This window comes from Myiozetetes cayanensis, unplaced genomic scaffold, assembly GCF_022539395.1.
Source record: "Myiozetetes cayanensis isolate MyiCay16 unplaced genomic scaffold, myiCay2020 scf257, whole genome shotgun sequence".
Classification (NCBI taxonomy): Eukaryota; Metazoa; Chordata; class Aves; order Passeriformes; family Tyrannidae; genus Myiozetetes; species Myiozetetes cayanensis.
In genome coordinates this window covers 17,863-34,520 of record NW_026087474.1, presented here as the reverse complement: position 1 = coordinate 34,520, position 16,658 = coordinate 17,863, and the positions used below count along the sequence as shown (strand labels likewise).

The 16,658-nt window shown below is 51.0% G+C and overlaps 1 protein-coding gene across 21 annotated transcripts; it reads right to left on the bottom strand.

Moving 5' to 3' along the window:
* Positions 1-920: 920 nt before the first annotated feature.
* On the bottom strand, positions 921-16,658 carry PIN1 (peptidylprolyl cis/trans isomerase, NIMA-interacting 1). 21 transcript variants are annotated; one of them, XM_050320841.1, is made up of 6 exons: positions 16,584-16,658; positions 12,160-12,393; positions 12,013-12,079; positions 11,753-11,784; positions 6,339-6,449; positions 921-1,102 (listed from the first exon to the last, which is right to left on the bottom strand). In XM_050320841.1, the coding sequence occupies exons 1-6, from the start codon at positions 16,639-16,641 to the stop codon at positions 993-995; spliced, it is 612 nt and encodes a 203-aa protein (XP_050176798.1). In that variant the 5' UTR covers positions 16,642-16,658; the 3' UTR covers positions 921-992. The 21 variants fall into 21 exon arrangements, with proteins under 21 accessions (XP_050176798.1, XP_050176800.1, XP_050176801.1 ...); XM_050320843.1 differs by lacking the exon at positions 11,753-11,784 and adding an exon at positions 11,594-11,625; XM_050320844.1 differs by lacking the exon at positions 11,753-11,784 and adding an exon at positions 11,071-11,102.

Sequence of the window (16,658 nt, the reverse complement as noted above, 5' to 3'; positions counted from 1 at the left end):
TTGTGTCCCCACCACCATCATCATCATAGTTGTGTCCCCATCACCATCATCATCATCGTTGTGTCCCCATCCCCATCATCTTCATCCTCGTTGTGTCCCCCCCCCCACCAATCATCATCGTCATCATCATCATCACCATTGTGTCCCCATCACCACCATCATCATCATAGCTGTGTCCCCATCACCACCATCATCTTCATCCTCATTGTGTCCCCACCATCATCATCATCATCATCATCGTTGTTGTTGTGTCCCCACCATCATCATCTTCATCCTCGTTGTGTCCCCATCATCCCCCTCATCGTTGTGTCCCCACCATCATCATCATCATCATCATCATCGTTGTTGTTGTATCCCCACCACCATCATCTTCATCCTCGTTGTGTCCCCATCCCCATCATCATCGTCACTGTTATGTCCCCATCACCACCATCTTCATCGCTGTATCCCCATCACCATCATCATCATCATCATCATCACTATCATTGTTGTTGTTGTGTCCCCATCACCATCATCATCTTCATCCTCGTTGTGTCCTCATCACCACCATCTTCATCCTCGTTGTGTCCCCACCATCATCACCATCATCATCTTCATCCTTGTTGTGTCCCCACCACCCCCACCATCATCATCACCATCATCATCATCATCCTCGTCGTGTCCCCCTCCCCATCATCCCCCTCTCATCGTTGCGTCCCCACCATCATCACCGTCACCACCACCCTTCCCCCACCCCTCCCCCACCCTCCTCCTTCCCAAATTCCCCCCAAAATCCTTGGGAATTCCTTTTCCTCCCTTCCCAAATCCCCACATCCCAAAACTTTGGGGGTGGGGGAGGATGGGTGGATGATAATTATTATTATTATTATTATTAATTTTTTGGGGAATGGGATTTTTGCAGCTGGGAATTTTTTTGGGAGGGGGTGGGGATGATGGGGATGAGGGTGGGGGATGGGATGGGCTTGGGAATTGCGGTCCCATCCCAGGCACTTTCACTCGGTGCGCAGGATGATGTGGATCCCGGAATCCGTGAACACCGGCCCGCTCAGCTCGCCCGCCCGCAGCGCGAACGACGCGTCCTCGAACGGCTTCTGCATCTGCCCTGGGGAGAGAGTCCAAAAAAACAGGGAATTAGGGATTTGGGAAGGATTGGGGATGATTTGGGAAGGATTGGGGTGATTTGGGGATGATTTGGGATGGAATCGACCCCAAAATGGCCCCAAAATGGCCCCGCCCGCAGCGCCAACGACGCGTCCTCGAACGGCTTCTGCATCTGCCCTGAGGGGAGAGTCCAAAAAAAACACGGAATTAGGGATTTGGGAACGATTGGGGAGGAATTGGCCCCGAAAAACCCCGAAAATTGGGAATTTTGGGGAGGTTTGGGGATGGAATCGACCCCAAAATGGCCCCACCCGCAGCGCGAACGACGCGTCCTCGAACGGCTTCTGCATCTGCCCTGGGGAGAGTCCAAAAAAAACAGGGAATTAGGGATTTGGGAAGGATTGGGGATGATTTGGGATGATTTGGGAATGATTTGGGGATGATTTGGGATGGAATTGACCCCAAAACGGGCCCAAAATCGGCCCCATCCGCAGTGCGAACGACGCGTCCTCGAACGGCTTCTGCATCTGCCCTGCGGGGAGAGTCCAAAAAAACCAGGGAATTAGGGATTTGGGAAGGGTTGGGGATGATTTGGGAATGATTGGGGATGATTTGGGATGGAATTGACCCCAAAAAACCCAGAAAATTGGGAATTTTAGGGAGGTTTGGGGATGGAATCGACCCCCAAATGGCCCCGCCCGCAGCGCCAACGACGCGTCCTCGAACGGCTTCTGCATCTGCCCTGAGGGGAGATTCCAAAAAAAACAGGGAATTAGGGATTTGGGAAGGATTGGGGATGATTGGGGGATGATTGGGGATGATTTGGGATGATTTGGGATGATTTGGGATGGAATCAACCCCAAAACGGGCCCAAAATCGGCCCCGCCCGCAGCGCGAACGACGCATCCTCGAACGGCTTCTGCATCTGCCCTGCGGGGAGAGTCCAAAAAAAACAGGGAATTAGGGATTTGGGAAGGATTGGGGAGGAATTGACCGCAAAAAACCCCTAAAAAACCCAGAAAATTGGGGATTTTGGGGAGGTTTGGGGATGGAATCGGCCCCAAAATCGGCCCCGCCCGCAGCGCCAACGACGCGTCCTCGAACGGCTTCTGCGTCTGCCCTGCGGGGAGATTCCAAAAAAAACAGGGAATTAGGGATTTGGGAACGATTGGGGAGGAATTGGGGTGATTTGGGATGGAATTGACCCCAAAACGGCCCCAAAATTGGCCCTAAAATGGCCCCAAAATGGTCCCAAAATGGCCCCACCCGCAGCGCCAACGACGCGTCCTCGAACGGCTTCTGCATCTGCCCTGGGGAGAGAGTCCAAAAAAAACAGGGAATTAGGGATTTGGGAACGATTGGGGAGGAATTGGAATGGAATCGGCCCCGAAAAACCCAGAAAATTGGGAATTTTGGGGAGGTTTGGGGATGGAATCGGCCCCAAAATGGCCCCGCCCGCAGCGCCAACGACGCGTCCTCGAACGGCTTCTGCATCTGCCCTGAGGGGAGAGTCCAAAAAAAACAGGGAATTAGGGATTTGGGAACGATTGGGGATGATTTGGGAATGATTTGGGATGATTTGGGGATGATTTGGGGATGATTTGGGATGATTTGGGATGGAATCAACCCCAAAACGGGCCCAAAATCGGCCCCGCCCGCAGCGCCAACGACGCGTCCTCGAACGGCTTCTGCGTCTGCCCTGAGGGGAGAGTCCAAAAAAAACAGGGAATTAGGGATTTGGGAAGGATTGGGGATGATTGGGGATGATTTGGGATGGAATCGACCCCAAAAAACCCCCAAAATTGGGAATTTTAGGGAGGTTTGGGGATAGAATCGAGCCCAAAATCGGCCCCGCCCGCAGCGCGAACGACGCGTCCTCGAACGGCTTCTGCATCTGCCCTGCGGGGACATTCCAGAAAAAACAGGGAATTAGGGATTTGGGAAGGATTGGGGAGGAATTGACCCCAAAAAACCCCGAAAATTGGGAATTTTAGGGAGGTTTGGGGATGGAATCGACCCCAAAAGGGCCCCACCCGCAGCGCCAACGACGCGTCCTCCAACGGCTTCTGCATCTGCCCTGGGGGGAGAGTCCAAAAAAAACAGGGAATTAGGGATTTGGGAAGGATTGGAGATGATTTGGGATGGAATTGGGATGGAATTGACCCCAAAAAACCCATGGAATGAGGGATTTTGTGGATGATTTGGGATGGAATCAACCCCAAAAGGGCCCCGCCCGCAGCGCCAACGACGCGTCCTCGAACGGCTTCTGCATCTGCCCTGGGGGGAGAGTCCAAAAAAAACAGGGAATTAGGGATTTGGGAAGGATTGGGGAGGAATTGACCTAAAAAATTCCTGAAAAAACCCCCAAAATTGGGAATTTTGGGGAGGTTTGGGGATGGAATCGGCCCCAAAAGGGCCCCGCCCGCAGCGCGAACGACGCGTCCTCGAACGGCTTCTGCATCTGCCCTGAGGGGAGAATCCCACAAAACCAGGGAATTAGGGATTTGGGAATGATTGAGGATGATTGGGGATGATTTGGGATGATTTGGGATGGAATTGACCCCAAAATCGGCCCCAAAATTGGCCCTAAAATGGCCTCAAAACGGCCCCACCCGCAGCGCGAACGACGCGTCCTCCAACGGCTTCTGCGTCTGCCCTGAGGGGAGATTCCAAAAAAAACAGGGAATTAGGGACTTGGGAAGGATTGGGGATGATTTGGGGATGATTGGGGATGATTTGGGGATGATTTGGGATGGAATTGACCCCAAAACGGGCCCAAAATCGGCCCCGCCCGCAGCGCCAACGACGCGTCCTCGAACGGCTTCTGCATCTGCCCTGGGGGGAGAGTCCAAAAAAAACAGGGAATTAGGGATTTGGGAAGGATTGGGGATGATTTGGGATGATTGGGGATGATTTGGGAAGGATTGGGGGTGATTGGGGATGGAATTGACCCCAAAATGGTCCCAAAAGGGCCCCATCCACAGCACCAACGACGCGTCCTCCAACGGCTTCTGCATCTGCCCTGCGGGGAGAGTCCAAAAAAAACAGGGAATTAGGGATTTGGGAAGGATTGGAGATGATTTGGGATGATTTGGGATGATTTGGGGTGGAATTGACCCCAAAATCGGCGTCAAAATGGCCCCAAAATGGTCCCACCCGCAGCGCCAACGACGCGTCCTCGAACGGCTTCTGCATCTGCCCTGCGGGGAGAGTCCAAAAAAAACAGGGAATTAGGGATTTGGGAACGATTGGAGATGATTGGGGATGATTTGGGGTGGAATTGGGGTGGAATAGACCCCAAAAAACCCATGGAATGAGGGATTTTGGGGATGATTTGGGATGGAATCGGCCCCAAAAGGGCCCCGCCCGCAGCGCCAACGACGCGTCCTCGAACGGCTTCTGCATCTGCCCTGAGGGGGAGAGTCCAAAAAAAACAGGGAATTAGGGATTTGGGAATGATTGGGGATGATTTGGGAATGATTGGGGATGATTTGGGATGGAATTGACCCCAAAAAAAACCATGGAATGAGGGATTTTGGGGATGATTTGGGATGGAATCGGCCCCAAAATGGCCCCACCCGCAGCGCGAACGACGCGTCCTCGAACGGCTTCTGCATCTGCCCTGAGGGGAGATTCCCAGAAAAACAGGGAATTAGGGATTTGGGAAGGATTGGGGATGATTGGGGGATGATTGGGGATGATTTGGGATGGAATCGACCCCGAAAAACCCCCAAAATTGGGAATTTTGGGGAGGTTTGGGGATGGAATTGACCCCAAAACGGGCCCAAAATCGGCCCCATCCGCAGCGCCAACGACGCGTCCTCGAACGGCTTCTGCATCTGCCCTGCGGGGAGAGTCCAAAAAAACCAGGGAATTAGGGATTTGGGAACGATTGGGGAGGAATTGGGGTGATTTGGGATGGAATTGACCCCAAAATCGGCGTCAAAATGGTCCCAAAATGGCCCCGCCCGCAGCGCCAACGACGCGTCCTCGAACGGCTTCTGCATCTGCCCTAAGGGGAGAGTCCAAAAAAAACAGGGAATTAGGGATTTGGGAATGATTGAAGATGATTTGGGATGGAATTGACCCCAAAATCGGCGTCAAAATGGTCCCAAAAGGGCCCCGCCCGCAGCGCGAACGACGCGTCCTCGAACGGCTTCTGCATCTGCCCTGCGGGGAGATTCCAAAAAAAACACGGAATTAGGGATTTGGGAAGGATTGGGGATGATTTGGGATGGAATCGACCCCAAAAAACCCAGAAAATTGAGAATTTTGGGGAGGTTTGGGGATGGAATCGGCCCCAAAACAGCCCCGCCCGCAGCGCCAACGACGCGTCCTCGAACGGCTTCTGCGTCTGCCCTGAGGGGAGAGTCCAAAAAAAACAGGGAATTAGGGATTTGGGAACGATTGGGGATGATTTGGGGATGATTTGGGATGATTTGGGATGGAATTGACCCCAAAAAACCCAGAAACTTGGGAGTTTTGGGGAGGTTTGGGGATGGAATTGACCCCAAAATGACCCCACCCGCAGCGCCAACGACGCGTCCTCGAACGGCTTCTGCATCTGCCCTGAGGGGAGAGTCCAAAAAAAACAGGGAATTAGGGATTTGGGAACGATTGGGGATGAATTGGGGGATGATTGGGGATGATTTGGGGATGATTTGGGATGATTTGGGATGGAATCAACCCCAAAATGGGCCCAAAATGGCCCCACCCGCAGCGCCAACGACGCGTCCTCCAACGGCTTCTGCATCTGCCCTGAGGGGAGAGTCCCAGAAAAACAGGGAATTAGGGATTTCGGAAGGATTGGGGATGATTTGGGATGGAATCGACCCCAAAAAAACCAGAAAATTGGGAATTTTGGAGAGGTTTGGGGATGGAATCGACCCCAAAAGGGCTCCGCCCGCAGCGCGAACGACGCGTCCTCGAACGGCTTCTGCATCTGCCCTGAGGGGAGAGTCCAAAAAAAACAGGGAATTAGGGATTTGGGAACGATTGGGGATGATTTGGAATGGAATTGACCCCAAAATCGGCCCCAAAATTGGCCCTAAAATGGCCCCAAAACAGCCCCACCCGCAGTGCCAACGACGCGTCCTCCAACGGTTTCTGAGTCTGCCCTGGGGGGAGATTCCCAAAAAAACAGGGAATTAGGGATTTGGGAATGGTTGGAGAGGGATTTGGCCCCAAACTGAGTGGTTTTGGGGTGTTTTTTGGGGTTTTAGGTTAAAATTTCTCACCTCTGCCAAAGGCCCCCAAATCCCCTCCGGCCTTGGCCGAGCTGCAGTCGCTGAACTGGGAGGCCAAAGACTCGAAATCCTCCTCCCCTGATTTGATTTTCTGGATGTAACCTGCAAGAAATGGGAGGGAAAAAAGTCATTTACAGGGAGAAAAAATGATTTACAGGGAAAAAAAATGATTTACAGGGAGAAAAAATGATTTACAGGAAAAAAAATCTCATTTACAGGGAAAAAACCTCATTTACAGGGAGAAAAAATCTCATTTACAGCAAAAAAAATCTTATTTATAGGGAAAAAATCCTCATTTACAGAGAGAAAAAAGTCATTTACAGGGAGAAAATGTCATTTACAGGGAGAAAAAATGACTTACAGGAAAAAAAAATCTCATTTACAGGGAAAAAACCTCATTTACAGGGAGAAAAAACCTCATTTACAGGAAAAAAAATCTTATTTATAGGGAAAAAACACTCATTTACAGGGAGAAAAAAGTCATTTACAGGGGAAAAAATACTTTACAGGGAAAAAATGCATTTACAGGGAGAAAAAACCTCATTTACAGGGAAAAAACCTCATTTAAAGGGAGAAAAAATCTCATTTACAGCAAAAAAACCTTATTTATAGGGAAGAAATCCCCATTTACAGAGAGAAAATATCATTTACAGGGAGAAAAAATGATTTACAGGAAAAAAACTCTCATTTACAGGGAAAAAAACTCATTTACAGGGAGAAAGAATCTCATTTACAGCAAAAAAACCTTATTTATAGGGAAAAAATCCTCATTTACAGAGAGAAAAAAGTCATTTACAGGGGAAAAAATAATTTACAGGGAAAAACACCTTATTTACAGGGAAATAAACTCATTTACAATGAAAAAAAACTCATTTAGAGGGAAAAAAATTCATTTGCAGGAAGAAAAACTCATTTACAGGCAAAAAAACTCATTTACAGGAAAAAAACCTCATTTACAGGGAAAAAACCTCATTTACAAGGAAAAAAACCTCATTTACAGGGAAAAAAAACTCACAGGGAGAAAAACTCATTTACAGACAAAAAAAACTCATTTACAAGGAAAAAAACTCATTTACAAGGAAAAAAACTCATTTACAAAAAAAAAATTCATTTACAAAGAAAAAAACTGATTCACAAGGAAAAAAATTCATTTACAAGGAAAAAGAACCTCATTTACAAGGAAAAAACCCTCATTTACAGGGAAAAAAACCTCATTTACAGGTAAAAAAACCTCATTTACAGGGAAAAAAATTCACTTACAGGAAGAAAAACTCATTTACAGGCCAAAAAACTCATTTACAAGGAAAAAAACTCATTTACAGGCAAAAAAACCTCATTTACAAAGAAAAAAATTCATTTACAAAGAAAAAACCTGATTCACAAGGAAAAAAAAAAATTCATTTACAAGGAAAAAAACCTCATTTACAAGGAAAAAAACCCTCATTTACAAGGAAAAAAACCTGATTTACAGGTAAAAAAACCTCATTTACAGGAAGAAAAACTCATTTATAGGGAAAAAACCTCATTTTCAGGGAGAAAAAAATAATTTACAGGAAAAAACACCTTATTTACAGGGAAATAAATTAATTTACAATGAAAAAAAACTCATTTAGAGGGAAAAAAATTCATTTGCAGGAAGAAAAACTCATTTACAGGCAAAAAAACTCATTTACAGGAAAAAAACCTCATTTACAGGGAGAAAAAAATAATTTACAGGAAAAAATCCCTCATTTACAGGGAAAAAAACCTCACAGGGAGAAAAACTCATTTACAGGCCAAAAAACTCACTTACAAGGAAAAAAACTCATTTACAGGCAAAAAAACCTCATTTCCAAAAAAAAAATTCATTTACAAGGAAAAAAATTCATTTACAAGGAAAAAAACCTCATTTACAAGGAAAAAAATTCATTTACAAGGAAAAAAACCTCATTTACAGGGAGAAAAATTCATTTACAGGGAAAAAAAATTCTCACAATTCCCACCATCCCCAATCCCATTATTCCCAGTATCCCCAGCATTCCCAATCCCATTTTTCCCATTCCCAGGTTTCTCCAGGTACCATTGACGAGCTCCAGGGCCTCCTCCTTGGACCTGGTGATCTTGTCCTGCCTCCCCCAACCCCATCCCCAATCCCATCCCCACCATCCCCACCATTCCCAATCCTATTCCCAGCATTCCCAATCCCATTATTCCCATTCCCAGGTTTCTCCAGGTACCATTGACGAGCTCCAGGGCCTCCTCCTTGGACCTGGTGATCTTGTCCTGCCTCCCCAATCCCATCCCCACCATCTCCAGTTCCATCCCCACCATTCCCAGTATTCCCAGTCCCATTCCCAGCATTCCCAATCCCATTTTTCCCATTCCCAGGTTTCTCCAGGTACCATTGACGAGCTCCAGGGCCTCCTCCATGGACCTGCTGATCTTGTCCTGCCTCCAGGACGAGGGCCGGCGGGACTGGTTGTGGATGGGGTGATCCTGTCCTGCCTCCCCAATCCCAATCCCACCATTCCCAGCATTCCCAATCCCATTATTCCCAGTATTCCCAGGTTTCTCCAGGTACCATTGACGAGCTCCAGGGCCTCCTCCTTGGACCTGGTGATCTTGTCCTGCCTCCCCAACCCCATCCCCAATCCCATCCCCACCATCCCCAATTCCATCCCCACCATCTCCAGTTCCATCCCCACCATTCCCAGTCCCATTCCCAGCATTCCCAATCCCAGTATTCCCAGCATTCCCAGTCCCATTCCCAGGTTTCTCCAGGTACCATTGAGGAGCTCCAGGGCCTCCTCCTTGGACCTGCTGATCTTGTCCTGCCTCCCCAACCCCATCCCCAATCCCATCCCCACCATTCCCAGTATTCCCAGTCCCATTCCCAGCATTCCCAATCCCATTCCCAACATTCCCAATCCCATTCCCAGGTTTCTCCAGGTACCATTGAGGAGCTCCAGGGCCTCCTCCTTGGACCTGCTGATCTTGTCCTGCCTCCCCAACCCCATCCCCAATCCCATCCCCACCATCTCCAGTTCCATCCCCACCATCCCCAGTTCCATCCCCACCATTCCCAGCATTCCCAATCCCATTCCCAGGTTTCTCCAGGTACCATTGACGAGCTCCAGGGCCTCCTCCTTGGACCTGGTGATCTTGTGCTGCCTCCCCAACCCCATCCCCAATCCCAAAATCTCACAATCCCAATCCCATCCCCACCATCTCCAGTTCCATCCCCACCATTCCCAGCATTCCCAATCCCATTATTCCCAGGTTTCTCCAGGTACCATTGAGGAGCTCCAGGGCCTCCTCCTTGGACCTGCTGATCTTGTCCTGCCTCCAGGACGAGGGCCGGCGGGACTGGTTGTGGATGGGGTGATCCTGTCCTGCCTCCTCAATCCCATTATTCCCATTATTCCCAGCATTCCCAATCCCATTTTTCCCATTCCCAGGTTTCTCCAGGTACCATTGACGAGCTCCAGGGCCTCCTCCTTGGACCTGCTGATCTTGTCCTGCCTCCCCCAACCCCATCCCCACCATCCCCAGTTCCATCCCCACCATCTCCAGTTCCATCCCCACCATTCCCAGCATTCCCAATCCCATTATTCCCATTCCCAGGTTTCTCCAGGTACCATTGACGAGCTCCAGGGCCTCCTCCTTGGACCTGGTGATCTTGTCCTGCCTCCCCCAACCCCATCTCCAATCCCATCCCCACCATTTCCAACTCCATTCCCAGCATTCCCAATCCCATTCCCAGCATTCCCAATCCCATTATTCCCATTCCCAGGTTTCTCCAGGTACCATTGAGGAGCTCCAGGGCCTCCTCCTTGGACCTGGTGATCTTGTCCTGCCTCCCCAACCCCATCCCCAATCCCATCCCCACCATCTCCAGTTCCATCCCCACCATTCCCAGCATTCCCAGCATTCCCAATCCCATTATTCCCATTCCCAGGTTTCTCCAGGTACCATTGACGAGCTCCAGGGCCTCCTCCTTGGACCTGCTGATCCTGTCCTGCCTCCCCAACCCCATCCCCAACCCCATCCCCACCATCTCCAGTTCCATCCCCACCATTCCCAATCCCATTATTCCCATCCCCAGCATTCCCAATCCCATTATTCCCATTCCCAGGTTTCTCCAGGTACCATTGACGAGCTCCAGGGCCTCCTCCTTGGACCTGGTGATCTTGTCCTGCCTCCCCAACCCCATCCCCAATCCCATCCCACCATCCCCAGTCCATTCCCATTGTTCCCACCATTCCCAGCATTCCCACATTCCCAATTTCCCATTCCCAGGTTTCTCCAGCCCACCATCTCCAACCCCATTATTCCCATTCCCAGCATTCCCAATCCCATTTCCCATTCCCAGGTTTCTCCAGGTACCATTGAGGAGCTCCAGGGCCTCCTCCTTGGACCTGGTGATCTTGTCCTGCCTCCCCAACCCCATCCCCAATCCCATCCCCAATCCCATCCCCACCATTCCCAGTATTCCCAATCCCATCCCCAGCATTCCCAATCCCATTCCCAGCATTCCCAATCCCATTATTCCCATTCCCAGGTTTCTCCAGGTACCATTGAGGAGCTCCAGGGCCTCCTCCTTGGACCTGCTGATCTTGTCCTGTCTCCCCCAACCCCATCCCCAATCCCATCCCCACCATCTCCAACCCCATTATTCCCATTCCCAACATTCCCAATCCCATTCCCAGCATTCCCAATCCCATTCCCAGGTTTCCCCAGGTACCATTGACGAGCTCCAGGGCCTCCTCCTTGGACCTGGTGATCTTGTCCTGCCTCCCCAACCCCATCCCCAATCCCATCCCCACCATCTCCCAATCCCATCCCCACCATCTCCAGCATTCCCATTATTCCCATTCCCAGCATTCCCAATCCCATTTTCCCATTCCCAGGTTTCTCCAGGTACCATTGAGGAGCTCCAGGGCCTCCTCCTTGGACCTGGTGATCTTGTCCTGCCTCTCCAACCCCATCCCCAATCCCATCCCCACCATCTCCAATCCCATCCCCACCATCTCCAGCATTCCCAATCCCATTCCCAGCATTCCCAATCCCATTTTTCCCATTCCCAGGTTTCTCCAGGTACCATTGAGGAGCTCCAGGGCTCACTCCTTGACCTGATCTTGTCCTGCCTCCCAGCCCTATCCAATCCCATCCCCCCGTCTCAGTTCATCCCCCCATCCCCAACCCCGTTATTCCCATTCCCAGCATTCCCAATCCCATTTTTCCCATTCCCAGGTTTCTCCAGGTACCATTGACGAGCTCCAGGGCCTCCTCCTTGGACCTGGTGATCTTGTCCTGCCTCCCCAACCCCATCCCCAATCCCATCCCCACTATCCCCAATTCCATTATTCCCATTATTCCCAGTATTCCCAGCATTCCCAATCCCATTCCCAGGTTTCTCCAGGTACCATTGACGAGCTCCAGGGCCTCCTCCTTGGACCTGGTGATCTTGTCCTGCCTCCCCAACCCCATCCCCAATCCCATCCCCACCATCTCCAATCCCACCCCCACCATTCCCAATCCCATCCCCACCATCCCCAACCCCATTATTCCCATTCCCAGCATTCCCAATCCCATTATTCCCATTCCCAGCATTCCCAATCCCATTTTTCCCATTCCCAGGTTTCTCCAGGTACCATTGAGGAGTTCCAGGGCCTCCTCCTTGGACCTGGTGATCTTGTCCTGCCTCCAGGACGAGGGGCAGCTCGACTGGTTGTGGATGGGGTGATCCTGTCCTGCCTCCCCAATCCCATTATTCCCAGTATTCCCAGCATTCCCAATCCCATTTTTCCCATTCCCAGGTTTCTCCAGGTACCATTGACGAGCTCCAGGGCCTCCTCCTTGGACCTGGTGATCTTGTCCTGCCTCCAGGACGAGGGCCGGCGGGACTGGTTGTGCTTCACCAGGAGGTGGGAACACCGCACCCTGCCCGGCTCCGACCGCCCCGAGCCCGATCCCGATCCCGATCCCAATCCCGATCCCGAGCCGGAGCCGTGCGGCCGCTCCCATTGGCTGGCGTTGGTCAGGTGGTTGAAGTAGTAAACTCGGCCTGGGGGGAGGGGAGGGGATGAAAAAAAAAAGGGGGTTAAGGAGGTCAAAAATGGGGTGGGGACCCCCAAAAATAGGAAGGGGACCCCCAAAAATGGGTTGGGGACCCAAAAAAAACCCATTTATTGACCTAAAATAGAGATTTATAGACCTAAAGTAGTGATTTATTGATCTAAAATAGGGATTTATTGATCTAAAATAGGGATTTATTGACCTAAAATAGGGATTTATTGATCTAAAGTAGAGATTTATTGACATAAACCAACCATTTATTGACCTAAAATAGGGATTTATTGACCTAAAATAGTGATTTATTGACATAAAACAGCCATCTATTGACCTAATATAGTGATTTATTGACATAAAACAGCCATCTATTGACCTAAAATAGGGATTTATTGACCAAAAATAGGGATTTATTGACCTAAAATAGCCATTTATTGACCTAAAATAGTGATTTATTGACCTAAAATAGTGATTTATTGACCTAAAATAGAGATTTATTGACCAAAAATAGCGATTTATTGACCTAAAACAGCCATTTATTGACCAAAAATAGCGATTTATTGACCTAAAATTGTGATTTATTGACCTAAAACAGCCATTTATTGACCTAAAATAGAGATTTATTGACCTAAAATAGCAATTTATTGATCTAAAATAGCGATTTATTGACCCAAAAGAGCAAGTTGGTTCCCTCCCTGAGGCAAAGACCCCCCTAAAAAACCCCCCTGATTGGGGTGACCCCCCCAAAATCCCCCTCACTGAGGGAAAGACCCCCAAACCCCCTGATTGGGGTAAGCCCCCAAAACCCCCTGATTGGGGTGATCCCCCCAAAACTCCCTCACTGAGAGAAAACCCCCCAAAATCCTCCTAATTGGGGTGACCCCCAAAATCCCCTGATTGGGGTGACCCCCAAAACCCCCTCACTGAGTGCAAACCCCAAAATCCCCTCACTGAGGCAAAGACCCCCAAAACCCCTGATTGGGGTGACCCCCAAAATCCCCACTGAGGCAAAGACCCTAAATCCCCTCACTGAGGCAAAGACCCCCCAAAATCCTCCTCACTGAGGTGAAAACCCCCTAAAAACCCCTGATTGGGGTGACCCCAAAATCCCCTCACTGAGGCAAACCCCCCAAAATCCCCCTCCCTGAGGTGGAAACCCCCAAAAAAACCCCTGATTGGGGTGACCCCCAAAAACCCCCTCACTGGGTGCAAAGGCCCTAAAAACCCCTAATTGGGGAGATCCCCCAAAATCCCCCTCCTGAGGAGAAAACCCCCAAAAAAACCCCCTGATTCGGGTGACCCCCAAAACCCCTTGATTAGGGTGACCCCCAAAACCCCTTGATTGGGGTGACCCCCAAAATCCCCTCACTGAGGCAAAGACCCCCTAAAACCCCCTAATTGGGGTGGCCCCCAAAATCCCCCTCACTGAGGAGACTCCCCAAAAACACCTAGTTGGGGTGACCCCCAAATCCCCCTCACTGAGCAGAAAACCCCCAAAAAAGCCCCTAGTGGGGTGACCCCCCAAAATCCCCCTCCCTGAGGTGAAACCCCCCAAAATCCCCCTCCCTGAGGCAAAGACCCTAAAATCCCCCTCACTGAGAGAACCTCCCCAAAAAAACCCCTAATTGGGGTGAGCCCCAAAATCCCCCTCACTGAGGTGAAACCCCCTAAAAAACCCCTGATGGGGTGACCCCCAAAATCCACCTCCTGAGGCCAAAGAAACCCCCAAAAACCCCCTGATTGGGGTGACCCCCCCAAATCCCCCTCACTGAGGCAAAGACCACCCCAAAATCCCCCTCACTGAGTGAAATCCCCTAAAAACCCTAATTGGTGGCCCCCAAAATCCCTCACTGAGAAAACCCCCCAAAATCCCCTCACTGAGGTGAAACCCCCTAAAAACCCTGAGGTGGCCCCCAAAATCCCTCACTGGGGCCAAAAGCCCTAAAATCCCCCTCACTGAGGCAAAGACCCCCAAAAAACCCCTGATTGAGGGTGACCCCAAAATCCCCCTCACTGAGGCAAAGACCACCCGAAATCCCCCTCCCTGAGAGTAAAGACCCCCTAAAAACCCCTAATTGGGTGACACCCCCAAAATCCCCCTCATTGAGGTGAAAACCCCCCTCACTGAGGCAAAGACCTCCCCAAAATCCCCCTCACTGAGGCAAAGACCCCCAAAATCCCCTCACTGGGGTGAAAACCCCTAAAAAGACCCCTGATTGGGGTGACCCCCAAAATCCCTCACTGAGGCAGAAAACCCCCTAAAAACACCCCTGATTGGGGTGAAGCCCCCAAAATCCCCCTCACTGAGGGCAAAGACCCCCAAAATCCCCTCACTGGGAGAAAAACCCCCCAAAAACCCCATAATTGGGGTGAGCCCCCAAATCCCCCTCACTGAGGGAAAACCCCCTAAAAAGCCCTGATTGGGGTGACCCCCAAAATCCCCTCACTGAGGCAAAGACCCCCAAAATCCCCCTCACTGGGGCAAAGACCCCTAAAATCCTCCTAATTGGGGTGACCCCCCTCACTGAGGCAAGGACCACCCCAAATCCCTCCTGAGGTGAAACCCCCTAAAAACCCCTGATTAGCGGAGATCCCCCAAAATCCCCTCACTGAGGCAAAGACCACCCCAAAATCCCCTCACTGAGGAGAAACCCCTAAAAGAACCCTAGTTGGGGTGATCCCCCAAAAATCCCCCTCACAGAGGTAAAGACCCCCTAAAAAACCCCCCTGATTGGGGTGAGCCCCCCAAAATCCCCCTCACTGAGGTGAAACCCCCAAAAAACCCCTGATTGGGGTGGCCCCCAAAATCCCCTCTCTGAGGAGAGAAACCCCTAAAAAGCCCCCTGAGTTGGGGTGAACCCCCAAATCCCCCTCACTAGAGGCAAAGACCCCCTAAAAAGCCCTGATTGGGGTGACCCCCAAAATCCCCCTCACTGAGGCAAAGACCCCTAAAAACCCCCTAATTGGGTGACCCCCAAAATCCCTCCCTGAGGCAAGGACCACCCCAAAACTCCCTCACTGAGGCAAAGACCCTAAAATCCCCCTCCCTGAGGTGCAGAACCCCCTAAAAAACCCCTAATTGGGGTGACCCCCAAAATCCCCCTCACTGGGGCAAAAGACCCCTAAAATCCCCCTCCTGAGGTGAAACCCCCTAAAAGAACCCCTGATTGGGGTGACCCCCAAAATCCCCCTCACTGAGGCAAAGACCCCCAAAATCCCCCTCACTGAGGCTGAAAACCCCCTAAAAAACCCCCTGATTGGGGTGACCCCCCCAAAATCCCCCTCACTGAGGTGAAACCCCCTAAAAACCCCTAATTGGGGTGACCCCCAAAATCCCCCTCACTGAGGCAAAGACCCCCAAAATCCCCTCACTGAGGTGAAACCCCTAAAAACCCCTAATTAGGGTGACCCCCAAAATCCCCTCACTGAGGCAAAGACCCTAAAAAGCCCACAGTTGCGGTGACCCCCAAAATCCCCCTCACTGAGGTGAAACTCCCTAAAAAGCCCCTAATTGGGGTGACCCCAAAATCCCTCACTGAGAGAAAACCCCCAAAAACCCCTAATTGGGGTGACCCCCAAAATCCCCCTCACTGAGGCAAAGACCCCCAAAATCCCCTCACTGGGGTGAAAACCCCCTAAAAACCCTGATTGGGATGATGCCCCCAAAGCCCCTGATTGGGGTGACCCCCCAAATCCCCTCACTGAGGTGAAAACCCCAAAAACCCCCTTGATTGGGATGATGCCCCCAAAATCCCCTCACTGGGCAAAGACCCCCAAATTGGGGTGACCCCCTCAAATCCCCTCACTGAGGTGAAGACCCCCTCAAAAAAACCCCTAATTGGGGTGAGCCCCCAAATCCTCCTCACTGGGGTGGCCCCCTCACTGATCAATGACCCCCCAAAATCCCCCTCACTGAGGCAAAGACCCTAAAATCCCCTCACTGGAGGCAGAAACCCCCTAAAAACCCCCGATTAGGGTGACCCCCAAAATCCCTCACTGAGGCCAAAAGCCCTAAAAACCCCCTAATTGGGGTGACCCCCCAAAATCCCCTCACGGGGTCAAACCCCCTCAGGTCCTGCCGCCCCCCCACCCCCTTTCCCCGCGCCCCTCCCCACCCCCCATTTTCCCACCCCCAACCCCTTTCCCCTAACCCCCAGGACCCCCAGGGGCCTCCTTTCCCCTCACCGGAGCTTCGGCTCATCCTCTTCTCCCACCCCGGGGGCAGCTTCTCCTCCTCCGCCATTTCCCCTTCCCTTCTCC

Coding starts and splice junctions, on each gene's coding strand:
- PIN1 (XM_050320830.1), bottom strand. CDS start 16,641: ATGGCGGAGGAGGAGAAGCTGCCCCCGGGGTGGGAGAAGAGGATGAGC. Junction 12,080..12,159: donor GGCCCTGGAGCTCGTCAATG/GTACCTGGAGAA, acceptor TTGGGGAGGCAG/GACAGGATCACCCCATCCAC. Junction 3,001..6,338: donor TTTGGGGGCCTTTGGCAGAG/GTGAGAAATTTT, acceptor ATGTCCCCGCAG/GGCAGATGCAGAAGCCGTTC.